The sequence below is a fragment of the Lithobates pipiens genome, unplaced genomic scaffold (genome assembly GCF_037356315.1).
Source record: "Lithobates pipiens isolate NorthernLeopardFrog02 unplaced genomic scaffold, aLitPip1_a1.2 Scaffold_1, whole genome shotgun sequence".
NCBI classification, from domain to species: domain Eukaryota; kingdom Metazoa; phylum Chordata; class Amphibia; order Anura; family Ranidae; genus Lithobates; species Lithobates pipiens.
Window position 1 is genome coordinate 209,372,700 of NW_027507685.1, and position 13,320 is coordinate 209,386,019.

Consider the following 13,320-nt stretch of genomic DNA (forward strand, 5'->3'; position numbering starts at 1 on the left):
TAGAGTACATTGACGTGTCTCATCCTCTGGACGGTCAATGTGCTTTTGGTTTATATTTTGGGATTTCACTCCCTCCCTCTTGCCAGCTCTGCAGATTTTGTGCTTTCCTTATTCCCCGAAGACAGATGTCAGTGGAAATTATGAATTTCCCCCAAAAACAGACAAAGAAATAAGAGCTCTAAGAATAGGATAAGACTGAAAAGTCCCTGGAAGGCAGTCACGACAAGGAAGAAGTAACAAGAGCGGAGAACGAAAGGCTCGCTCTCCTGTCCTCCCTGACCATCCTAATTGTTAGCATCTCTCTGGATCTCAGCCCTTTAGAAGTACCTCCAGCAGGTCATGATTTAGTAAATCCCACAGGAAAGTGATGGAATCAGTCAGTTTGATAATCCCAGCTGATCAATGCTAAGCAGGGTATTACATCACTAAGGCACTCAAAAGGTCTGCCAAAATGATTCTGCCTTTTGCAGTGCTCAACTCTTATGGACCCTTTCCACGGGCCTCTGTCTGTGTACTTAGGAGATAATGTTTCATATTCACATTATTGTGATGAAATAGAACTTTTTAAACTTTGGGTAAAAAAGTGAGTAGAGTAATGCACCACCTTCATAGAACTTAGGTTAACTCTAGTGTAGAAATCTCCTTGTCTGGTCTTGTTTTTGCCTGCCCTAGATTTTGCACTTACAAAGTTAAGTAGAAGTGATTTCATTCTTCCAACAATGTTATGCATAAAGAAAACTAATGCATATATAGATAACTCAAAAGGGGCAATAAGCCAACATCCGGGCCTCAAGGCAGTGAAGGACTTGAAAATAGTCCAAGAGGAAGCATTGGATCTCTGAAGTCCTACAACCCTTAACAGGTAAGAACCTTTTTAAGGAGCCACATTTCCCAATCAACACAAACCAATAACTATCGGCACAGGCCCTTAAGTTGTGAATATCATTTACAAGGGTCAAAAACTCTGTCTGCTTGAGGAAACTTCCATTCACTTATTACCCCTTTACAAGATCGGGAAGAAAGGTCCCTTTCACATGGGCATTTCGGTAGACTGTTTTTCGACCTGTAATTACACATATCAAAAACAGACCGCAATATATCTATATGGGTGGTCTGAGGTAAGTGGATGTGCGTCCACCTATATTCGCCCACATCTGGGTCTGTTCAGGTTAGCTCATAAGTTTATGTCCAGGTTTGCTTTTAGTGGTCTAACCAAATATACACAGACCAACTTCTGCTTACATCCAGCCACCATTTGGGATTTCATAGGTCTCTTTTTCCTCCATCACAAGATGGAGGAACTTTGGAAAAACACGGATATCACATATGACATATGTGACATCCATTTCCATATTGACATAGCAGGAAATCAATCCAGGATCCCCTGCTGAGACACCCACAGGAAAAAGACCGAAGGAGGTCAAACACACCAAATAAAGCACTTTTTAGTGTAGAAGAGTAATGCCCCATACACACAATCAGAAATTCCATTAAAAAAAACTTGGAAGGTTTTTCCGACTGGATTCCGCTCAAGCTTACCTTGCATACACACGGTCACACAAAAGTTTGCGGAACTTTCGACCGTCAAGAACGCGGTGACGTACAACACTACGACAAGCCCAGAAAATTAAGTTCAAATGCTTCCCAGCATGCGTCTAATTGTTTCGGAGCATGCGTGATTTTCAGCGCATCCGAATTGCATACAGACAAACGATTTTTTTTGCAATGAAAGGGTCTATCAAGATCTGACAACCAATGTATTTTCGGGGCTATGCACAAACCCCCTTCATCAAGGCTTAGATTTATATTGCAAGAGGAATCAACATAGGCGGTTATTCCTGGATTTTAATACTGTTTTATAGTTAGAAGCCTACTCAAGAAAGTTGTCTAGGTGCCTTACGGCCTTACAAACATCCTATTACTCCATGCAAGCTGTAAAAACATGGCAGTTATTCTTTTCCCACTCTACTCTAAACTAAAAAGAAAGATGGAGCTCTACTTTAATCTTACATAATGACTCATACTGGAATATAATGAAGTAACAAGAAGTTCTATAGAATGTGTGTATTGTGTAAAAATAATTATTTCTTTATCAGCAACCAAAGCACTGTTTTTGTTAACTTACAGTAAGAAACTTCGGAAATAGCAGGGGAAATGACTTTATAACCTAAAATATATATCGTAATAATTAGGACATGTTAAAACAACATTTCCTTTACGCATACGTAACAATAGCACAATTGTTCAACGCTCACAGTTCCTTTTGACAATACGTTGCTCGAAGCAAAGCTGTTGTAAGCCAGTGTACCTGAGATCATTAATTAGTTTGCTATTGTCTATTTAAATGCCATGACATGTTCCTACAAGACATAATGGAATCATGGCAAATTATCAGACCTTAACACACTATCGACTTTCATGGTATGTGAATACACAAAGAATGTCCAACACCATTACCAAAAATAAATCCATTATTTCACTGTTTTCTTAAAATGGAAAATATTTGTCACAGCCCTAAAGCTTAAAATACAGTACTCATTATTTTATATACACCACCAGAAAATTTGGAGTTTGAGCGATATTGTTTTTTGGGTAACTTAAGTCATTAAAGATGCAAGGATCCACTGCATCCTTTGACACTCCTGTTCCATGCTCTTGAGCCGGCTAGTGCCCTCTCTGTATAGCCGGTGGCTACCTGCTTCCACCAGCGCCACAGCCAATCACAGGAGTACTATCCTGAAGGGCTTGCGTTTAAGTAGCTTATTCACACACTAGCAGCCAGACTCCTTGTGTTCCCAAATAACTTCTCAGTTCCTCCTAATGTTATCTCAATGACTTCCAGTGTTCCCAATGTTTGTTCAGCCTTAACCCAGCTCTTGTGTACCTACAGTGGTCCCCAGTGTTCTCTGTGTCCTTAAAGTTCCTCTATGGCCCTGTGCACTCCACTTTGCTCTCTGCATTAGTGATCCCATTCACCCTTGCCGAAAATCTACTCCAGTGTGACACTGTGCAGTCCTGCTTGTGCCCTGCTTCCAATTACCTCTTGTGACTCACAGCTTACCAGCCTGGTCTCCTGTGACCTTGTGTGTACCTATGCATGCTAACCTGCCTCTAGAGCTACCTTGTGATTCAATGCATACCAACCTGCCTCCAGCCTGTACCCTGTCTCGGTGACTCTGTGCACTCCTGCTTGTGTTCTTAGAATCTCTGTGCTTACAAGAGACTGGTCCCTGCCTAATAATAATTCTCAGCCTCCAGTAAGCTGCTTGCTTGGGTAAGTCAGAGGCCCGCAACCTGGGAGTTGTCAGCAGCCAATTCCATCTCCACCATCAGGAGCTCTGGTGAAGACCAGATAGCTCCTTGGACCCTGCAGTTCCACCCTTCTAAGGGCTCTCACCTTTGCTATACAAGCAGGCATGCTGAGCTCCCTGGGTCTCCTTGGAAGCTTTTGCCACTGTCTCCCCCAGTTGCTATAACTACACCCTGGTTGCATACATAGTTAGTCAGGCTGAAAAAACAACACAAGTCCATCCAGTTCAACATACAGAGAATAAAACAAAAAACACACAAATCTAAAACCTCTGTATACAAAATCCAATGCCCGCAGTTGATACAGAGAAAAGCAAAAATAAACAAAAAGCCTAGGTTCACGTTGGAGCGAATTGTCATGCGATTTGAGAGATCAAATTGCATGACAAGTTGCAGCCTATTGGAGGCAATGGCACTGTTCCAATCAGAGTGACACCGATTTTTCGGCGCCACACTGATTTGTAAAAGTAGTTTTTGTACTACTTTTGCCGATTTCAGGTGTGACTTCTATAGACATCTGTGCATGAAGCCACACAGATGTCTATCAAGTAGCACCTGAAATCGGACTTCAAGTGAAGTAGCGCGATTTCAAAGTAGCATCAATGTGAACCAGGGCTAAAGCATGATCCAATTTGAACAAAAAACATTCCTGATCCACCAAGGGGCATATGGATATTCCCAGGAAAAAATGTTAGTACCCAGTTATATTTTGTGCATTTAGGAAAGAATCCTTTTTTTAAACCAATCTGCTCAGGGAATCTATTCAACATGTTCGCAGCTCTTACTGTAATGAAGCCTTTTCATATTTGGAGGCTAAATCTCTTTTCTCCAAGATGTTCCAGTGCCTCCTTTTTCATCTGTGGCCTTCTGTCTGTGACACACATAACAGGTCCGTTCTTTAAGCTTCATACAATTCTCAAAATGGTCCTGAAAACCACATATTCATGCACAGAGTTACAAAGGGAAAGGGAAGAGAACTCAGTGTATAAATATATGAGCTTCAGAACCATTTCCAGAATAGAATGATGCTTTATGATAGGGATCTAATGGGCCCTGAAAGCTTGCATATTTAATACGTTATGTTAACCAATAATTAGTATGATTCATCACCAAGTTTTATGCCTTACTCAATGACTAACCCAGTGCAAAACTGTACCACTGCTATACACAACTAGACAGACTTCATTACATTTATGATCAGACTTGTTTCATAGTTTCATAGTTTCATAGTTATTAAGGTTGAATAAAGACACCAGTCCATCCAGTTCAACCTGAGTGAGTTGTCTACAATTGTCCCTAACCCTGTACATTTCACACTCACATCTGTCCCTACCCTCAAGGAGCCCACAATCCAATGTCCCCATTCATATACTAGGGCCAATTTTGGAAAGAAGCCAATTAACCTACCTGAATGTCTTTGGATTGTGGGAGGGAACTGGAGTACCCAGAGGAAAAACACGCAGGCACAGGGAGAACATGCAAACACCAGGCAGGTAGTGTCGTGGTTGGAATTTGAACCAGCAACCCTTCTTACTGCTAGGTGAGAGTGCTAACCACTACACCACTGTTCTTTGGGCCTCTTACCTCTCACTTGAAGCAATGAAGGTGTCAGTGCAAGCTCATCAGCCAAAGAGTTGAGAGGCGCACCATTCTGCAGCCATATTACCCGCACAGGATCAGGAGGTCCATGAGCATCACAGCTCAGATTAAAGTGCAGATTGGAGTAGACATGCATGTCCTCTGGTTCATCAATGAAGATCGGCAAACCTGGGAGAACCAAATTGTGATAATATTATACTTTGCTTTACAGATGCATAGTTCTTTAAAACAAATATCTAAGTGTTTTAACACAAAATTAATAACATAAAGAGAAACTAAATTAAAAGGTATTTTTGTCAGACTGTTAATTCCAAATCAAGCACTCTTCCTATTAGCTAAGCTCTCCCCATCTCAATACAATCACGCCCAATAATATTTCAAGGCCATTAAATGGTGATGCAGATGTCCATATTAGATTACTAAGGGCGTTCTAAATGTTCTTACTGCTTACCCTAAAAGACAGAGCCTCATGCATTGGGACTCAATGGGGCCTAATGCCACATACAGACGATCGGACACTCCGACAACAAAACCGTGGATTTTCTGACAGACGTTGGCTCAAACTTGTCTTGCATACACACGGTCGAACAAATGTTGTCGGAAATTCCGAATGTCAAGAACTCGGTGACATACAACACATACAACAAGCTGAGAAAAATTAAGTTCAATAGCCAGTGCAGTTCTTATTCTTGATTCCGAGAATGCGTGGAATTTTGTGCGTTGGAATTGTGTACACACGATCAGAATTTCCAACAACAAGTTTTGTTGTCGGAAAATTTGAGAGCCAGCTGCTTTGCTGGTGATACTGACGGAATTATTGCAAACAAATTTTCAAAGGCTTTTTTTCTAGTGATATCAAGAATAATATTATTATTATTTTTATTTTTTTTATTTGTGCAAGTTACCACAACACCATTATCCCCTAGTTTATAATAGATACAACCATGTTGGTGTTCCTTGTCAATTTTACAAATTAGACATGCTATCTGCCAATAGAACTTAACCAAAAAGTGCATTCTATGCATCCAAAAATATAGAAAATATACCAAATCAAATCATTATTCTACCAAAAAAAAAATGTCAAAGCAATAACTCCAAGGCCAATAATAAATAACACGTTATCTCTTCTGATTCCGCAACATGTCTGGTTGATGAACGGGCATTCAGAAATGAAATGAAAAGCGCGAAATGAAAAGCACGAATCAACACTCACCAAACTTCTACTAACATGAAATTAGCAGAAAGAGCCAAAAGGGTGGCGCTAAGGGCTGAAAAAACACGTAGAACATCTAGTACATCACTACGTTAGTAATTGTTGGCCAACATTTGTATGACCGTGTATATGCAAGACAAGTTTGTGCCAACACCCTTCAGACAATATTCCAGGATTTTGTTGGCAGAAGGTCCAATCGTGTGTATGAGGCTTACTGTTGGGTCCACTTTACTTCTGATTAAAGTAGAACTATGGCATTCCATAGAAAAAAAATATATTTTCTGCACCCATATTTATAAGTGCCTCTGCACTAAAAGTTGTCTCTTAAGCCTAGTACACATGGGCCAAATGTTGGATGGCATCAGCTGGTTTAATAGAAACCGGTCGATATGTGCCCAGTCTGACAGAAGTCGGCCCTTCTGTGGAAGGGTCATCACTGAAAAAGGTCTGCCCACCAGCTTCCGATAAGTGCTCTCAGTCAATGGCTGCCCCCCTGTCAGTAAACAATAGTGCAGCAGGGGAGATCACTGTACTAACATCAGACTGCTAGTTCAGCAGCTCCGACCTGAACTGTCAGTCAAAAAACTAGTTGTGTGTACGTGTAGTCTCTTGAAAATTCCCCAAAACAACTGTTGATCCTTCCAGTGAAGTCCACCTAATGCAGCTTCCTGTGTGGCAACGATGCTGCACTGCTCCTTCAGAGCAGAGTTTTTGCTCTCATGTAGGCTGTGTCTTGTACTACAGCGAGATGAAAAAAGTTACATGGGTGGCTTTAAGCATTGTCACTGCTAATTGGCAAACCTGTAAAGTTTTGGTTGTACCACCAACTGCTTTCTGGACTGGCAGAGTTGGCTCTGTTGCTAAAACTCTCCCACTTAGAGCTGCAGTGTCTGGGAGGGAGAGCGTATGAGACATAAATGGAGGATGTGGCTCAGTTATAGGAGGTTAAGGTAGTTATTCTCTCACTACATAAGGCATGTTCATCGTATAGTACCTGGATTTAGCTCCTGTTTAGACTGTCTACTACAAGAACCTTTGGTTGTCCTCTAAACAGACCTCAGGTGCCGTCTTACCTTCTAGCTGCAAAAAAGCTGCATCAGACAGCACTACATGTTGCCCATCGGAGACAGAACACTGATACCAGCCTGAGTCTGACAACGTAAGAGAGCCAATACTGAAAAAGAACAAATGAAATAGCTTCAATAATAAGAAAATTAGTTATACAATTAATTAAACAATATTTTTTATAGGATGGAGGGACCAGTATAGAGACTGTATGGTCAAATCTATCAGCCAATTCAAGATGGAGGTGCAGAGACAGAAATGAGAGCAAGGCACAGCAGTACGGGGAATACAGCACCAAGGGTGCAATCAATATAAACATTTCATTACCCTTGGAGATTAGCTAATTTATATAAGGAGCATTGTACTGTATGTAAAGTGTTGTCACAAAACTCAACAGCCTTGGGTATAGCACAATAAAAGAAGTTAATGGGAGCGTAGCAAAAAAAAAGAAAAAAAAAGCAATAACAATAATAAAAGTGACACTACAAAATGATGGCAGCATATAGCAGGTCATTTAGCACAAAGGACAAACTAAAAGAGTTATTAATCTCTCACTACTATGAGATTAAACCTGTTTTTGGCAAACATTTAATTAGCAACACATGGAACTTAATGTGCTGTAGATGAGGCCACTGCCAAAACTCTGAATCGTGAGATTGCAATTGCAAATGTAGTTTAGCCCTTAATCTAACAATAGAAGTATATGAAGGCCAACCAGGGAACGTGAGCAAGATGTGAAAAAACACTGAGACTTTGCTGCTTTAAGGCTTCATGTACACCGGGCGTTTTTACAACCTCTCCTGAACAATTTAACTTGACAGATAGTAACCAATGTTTAAAATGTCCGCTTTGCCACATTTACATGCCGCGTTTAGCCACGTCTTGAATAATTTTTTTTTTTTTTTAAATAACCAAAAATGAAGGATTGACACTGACAGAAGACCATTAAAGTATGATTACTGTACACAGATATTTGAATGCACCAAATAGTATTTCACAAAATTTTGAATTCTTAAGAACACTTACACACTGGAGGCGTTTTTCAGGTGCTAAAGGGCTAAAAATAGCGCTTGTAAAGCGCCAGAAAAATGCCTCCTCTACAGCCCCAGTGTGAAATCCTGAGTGCTTTCACACTGAAGCGGTGCACTTGCAAGACTTTAGAAAAAGTCTTGCAAGCATCAGCTTTGGAGCATTAAGGAACTGTGTATACACCCCTCCTCCACCGCACCGCCCCTGCCTATTGAAATCAATGGGCACCGCTGCTGAAGTGCCTGCATAATGCTTCGGTAGTGGCGCTTTTCGGGTGCATTTAATCCTTTTTTCGGCTACTAGCAGGGGTTAAATGTGCTCCGCTAGCAGCTGAAAAGTGCTGCTAAAACAACGGTAAAGTGCTGCAGCTGCATTAGTGGTAAATGGCGCTTTACCACTAATGCAGCTGTGCTGTGAGTTTGAAAGAGGTTTTCCACATGTTAGGGAAGAAAACAGTGACAATTGGTTTTAGGAAAGAATCAATCACAATAGGCAGACTACAAGGGCAACCAATTGGCCTGCAGCTAAAAAGTCTATAAACAGAATTACAAAGAGCATTAAAGTATCCCTTTTTCACTGTAAATACTCCAATGCAGGGTTCTCCAAACTACAACCCATGGGCCACATCTGACCCTATACAAGATTTTATCCGGCCCACAGCTAGGGCCAGCGATATGCACGGATTGGAAATTCAGGTCAACAGAGGCTGCCTAAGGTCTCTGCTTCAGCTCTGATGAAAGAGGGACCCTATTAGGGACCCTGATATAAGGTTGTCGCTGATAGTGACCCTAATGTAAGAATGGAGTCTGATGGGAACCCTGATTAGGGGAATTCTGATGGGAAACATGATGTTAGTGGGAACTCTGATGTAAGGGAGGACCCTCTAGGGGATTTTTTTTGGCCCATGATTATTTGTAAAATATACAATGTAGCTCCTGTACTGAAAAATTTGGAGACCCCTGCTCTAAAGTGATACACAGAATGCAATGCACACACCTTTGTGATGTCAGTGCCCTGGGATCCCTGAAACCAGGAGCAGTCACATCTTAATTTCCCCTCTCCTCTTGCCATAAACTGTTGGCCAGTTACTGGCCAAAATTTGCATAGTGAGTGGCCCTATCATCCCAATTCCTTTCAACAAAGGTCGATCATTCAACTGATTATTTTCACTGAACAGCAGCTACATCCAATCGAATGCAGCCACTGTTTTGGCATATTGACATCCACCACTGCCAGCTGTTAGAATACAATAGCCCAGCAGGGGGAGTCATCCATCTTCGCTGTTTCATGTGGAGGCCAACCTTGACTTTACATAGTTAGTCTGGTTGAAAAAAGACACAAGTCCATCTAGTTCAGCCGATAGAAGAAGAAGGAAAAAAAATATTTTATATATATATATATATACATACACAATCCTATATATCAAATCATATACCCACAGTTGTTTCCAAAGGAAGGCAAAATAAATAAATAAAGCATGAGCCAAACATTGGAAAAAAAAAACGACAAGTTTGCTGAAAATAGAGGAAGTAGACCTCTGGAAATTAGAAGTCCATATATACTAGAAGTTGATCATGCCAAGGCCCCCTTTTGATGTCTTAAAGTGGTTGTAAACCCTCCCCCACAACTTTGTCCCATGTAAATCAGCATAAAAAACCCTAATGAACACTGCTTGTAGATATCTCCTTACTTGCTTAGTATTGTTGTAATCCTTGTTGTTCTGTAGAATGAAGTCACTGAGCATGCCCAGATCTCCCCTGATTTATGGCACACTCTCTATGTGCTTATCTATCTGTTATCAGGACTTCCTATGCACAGCACTGAACTCTGCTAATCACTCAGAGCTTCCTCCTACACACCATGTGACCTCACATACAGTCTAAACTTGGCCATTACTGCAGTCTTATCAGCTGAAGTTGATAAGTCTGACAAAGGCAAACAGTAGACATTGGCACAAGTAAATACTATGAAATAAAACAAGTAAGCTATGAACAGGGAAGCAGGGTTGCCATAGAAATGTTGGATTGAGAAGGAGGCTTGGTTAACAGTACAGGAAGTGCTCAATGTAAGGGCAGAAATACACTCCACTTGGTGAAAACCACAATAAATCTAGTTAATTAAAAACCTCTGCCCATATAAGACAATAAAAAATATGGCGAATGCTAGTACAGGCATATCTGCAGTGCAGCTTGGGAGTACAGTGACAACGTTTTGCTTGGGTTGTACAAACATTAACGTGGAAGGAAATATAAAAGCTGGACAGTGCGAGCTTAGACGTAAGAATAGAATAGAATCATAGGGTCAAAAGTTTATGGTAGGACCAGCCCAGACTCAGCTATTCCTATTGCTTCACATAGGCTACTTAATTTTCCTTCCACATTCTGCTTTGACCTCGTGTCCTTTACTTTCTCTGAAATCCAAGTCCCTCCAAGATATTACCAAAATCATTTATGTTTACAGAACTGAAATTCCCTGCACTTAGATATGTTAATACTTGCATTCCAGTACCGGATTACAGAATTTCCACATAACATACAGCTTATTGTGGTGACTGGTCAGGTTGATATTTATAGCATGCTATGTGCCGGTCACTAGGATAGTTGCCCTAACAAGATATTAAATTATATTTCTGACACTCAACCTTTTCACCCAGGAAATAAAAAGATATGAAAGATTTTCATGTGTATTTTTATATTTAAATAGATATAAATTATCTCTGGCTTGTACTTGTTTCATTTTTTATGAAAGTTGATATGGTTATCTGGCTTTATTTATGGTATGTAGGCTGGGCTTACAGGATATAGAAAACCTAAGAATGAAAGCTTTATATATTGAAGCCTATTGGTCCTAGGATACGGTGACTGCATTGGTTATCTTTTTAATCAGGCTAAGAATTATTTCTGCAAATACAAAGAATGCAAATACTCATTGATCCCACCAAAAAAAAAAAAAATGCAGTGTCTTTGGAACTTCCTGTGCACTGAACTAATATTTCAAACAATGTTATCAGCTTTCCTAGCTATCTTCTTCTGAGATCTAAAGAACACTGTATCTCTATGTAATGGAGATGAGGAGAGGGAGAGGTGTTTCATAGGTCTAACATACTTCCTGTTCTAGGATGATAGCTTTGCTAATCCAGGCACACTCCATTGGCTAAGTAGTGTTACCTTAGGACAGGCCTAGGACAGGAAGTAACTAAGAAAGTGAGAGTGCACCAGCCTAGCACATTATCCCAATAACCATTTATTGTAAAAATCAGCCTATATCTACTTACAGACTATAAAACAGACAAGGCTCATCAAAGTGACAAAGTTGTTCTGTCCACTCCACATGCTCCTGGGCTTGGGGGGACATCTCCTAGATCCAACTGGCTTATGTGTTTTCGTGGGTAGTACCCTCTTCCTCAGAGGTTCTGAGGAAGGTTACACTTTAAGGCCGCGTACACACGGGCGGATTGTCTGCCCAACTAAGTTCGTCAGACAATCCGACAGACAGTCCGTCCTACTTTTGAATGAACGGACTTGACCACACACGACGAACAGACAGTCCGCTGAAAGCTTGCGCGATGACGTGTACGGCACGTACGACGGGACTAGAAATTCGACGTCCAATATACTGCAATGCAACCTTCGGCCGTGTAAATCCTTTCTGAGCATGCGCCATACTTAGTCCGTCCAACTTGCCTACTCACGAGCGGACTGTCCGCTGAAACCAAGTTTGGATGGACTGTATTACGGAAATTCCGAAAGACTTAGTCCGCCAGACTGTCCGCTGAAAAAGTCCGCTGAAGCCCACACACGAGCGGATTGTCCGCTGAAACACGTTTCAGCGGACTAAGTTGGCCAGACAATCCGCCCGTGTGTACGCGGCCTAAGGAAACCTAATCGGAGAGCAATATGCAGGCAGTCATTCCTGAGCTTGCACTTTAAAAATCCTAGCTGATTGGTTGCCAATTGCTCCACTGGCTATTATTATTTTCAAGTCATTGACCCATAGTGAGTGTGGTAATCAGGAGTTTTGACTTTATTTTGTGTGGGTCTGTGACTCAAAGAATACTGAAATCACTAGACCATGAGCAGACATTGCTGGCCAACTTCTGAAGATACTAGTTGCCTAGCTTTTGCATTAACCTAATGGCTTCATTGCCTTCTGTGTCGCTGACATGGTACAGATATTCAGATCAGTAAAGTCAGAAGTCCTTATATGACTGAAAATGCAGAAGCAAAACGTTTAGCATGACAGCCAGGCAATTAGTATTGGCAGATTTAGTAACAATGTCAGATCAAGTATCAATGCCATCCTATAAATTTCCTCTAACCTAACCCCAACACTAAACAAATCCCTAAAATGATATACCTAATGTTATCAGTTGCTAAAAGTGCACAGTCTATAAACGCACATAGTTTCTTTTTAATGTAGTGAAGGATCTTCCAAAATCCAAGACTGGCAGTTTATTAATAGACATGTTTTAGAAAAGTGACAGGTTGCTTAGCCACCTCTCATCGCTCATCTCCAGATTTGCACTCGAATGACTGACCCGGCTCCAGTGTTAAATATTCCACCTACCTCAATTCACTGATGAGCAGCCATTTGTCATCATCTTCTGGCACCTGGATCTGGTTAGTGTCGGCAAAGGCCAAAGTTAGTCCATCCCTCAGCCATTCCACATCTGGAGGTGGTTCCATTTCTCCACGTACATCACATCGAAGAGCAATATCCTTCCCAAGTGAGGAGGTAACATTGAGTGGATTCAGTGTAAAATAGATATCTAGAATGCAGAAATGGAGAGTTAGATAGATTTATCATATTGGTCCATGTAGTTCTACCAAAACATTATCTGAATGTCAATGAACTGTTTGGTGGATAGATGTTTAGGCAATGTTATTATATTTTGGGATTTCCAGGGACACAAAATGTATACATAAAATTCCACTAAGTCAGTCTAAACACCCACATAATAGGTACACCTAAAATAATTTTCCTCCAGTGCAACATTTCAAATATATTTTATATGATCTTTGTATATATGATGAGCAACATATTACAAAATATGGTCTCTCACAGTGAGGAGAGTGGAATGGTAATGCCACTTCTCTCCCATATAA

The 13,320-nt window shown here is 40.8% G+C and overlaps 1 protein-coding gene across 2 annotated transcripts in view; it reads right to left on the minus strand.

Annotated features, from left to right (window-relative positions):
* Positions 1-13,320, minus strand: part of AXL (AXL receptor tyrosine kinase) — a 129,905-nt gene that overhangs the window by 84,039 nt on the left and 32,546 nt on the right. For both annotated transcript variants that reach the window (XM_077481279.1, XM_077481268.1), the window contains exons 2-4: positions 12,782-12,983; positions 7,195-7,295; positions 4,894-5,076 (exon numbers count right to left, since the gene is read on the minus strand). In XM_077481279.1, the coding sequence (XP_077337405.1) occupies positions 4,894-5,076; positions 7,195-7,295; positions 12,782-12,983 (486 nt within the window). The remainder of the gene's footprint in view (positions 1-4,893; positions 5,077-7,194; positions 7,296-12,781; positions 12,984-13,320) is intronic.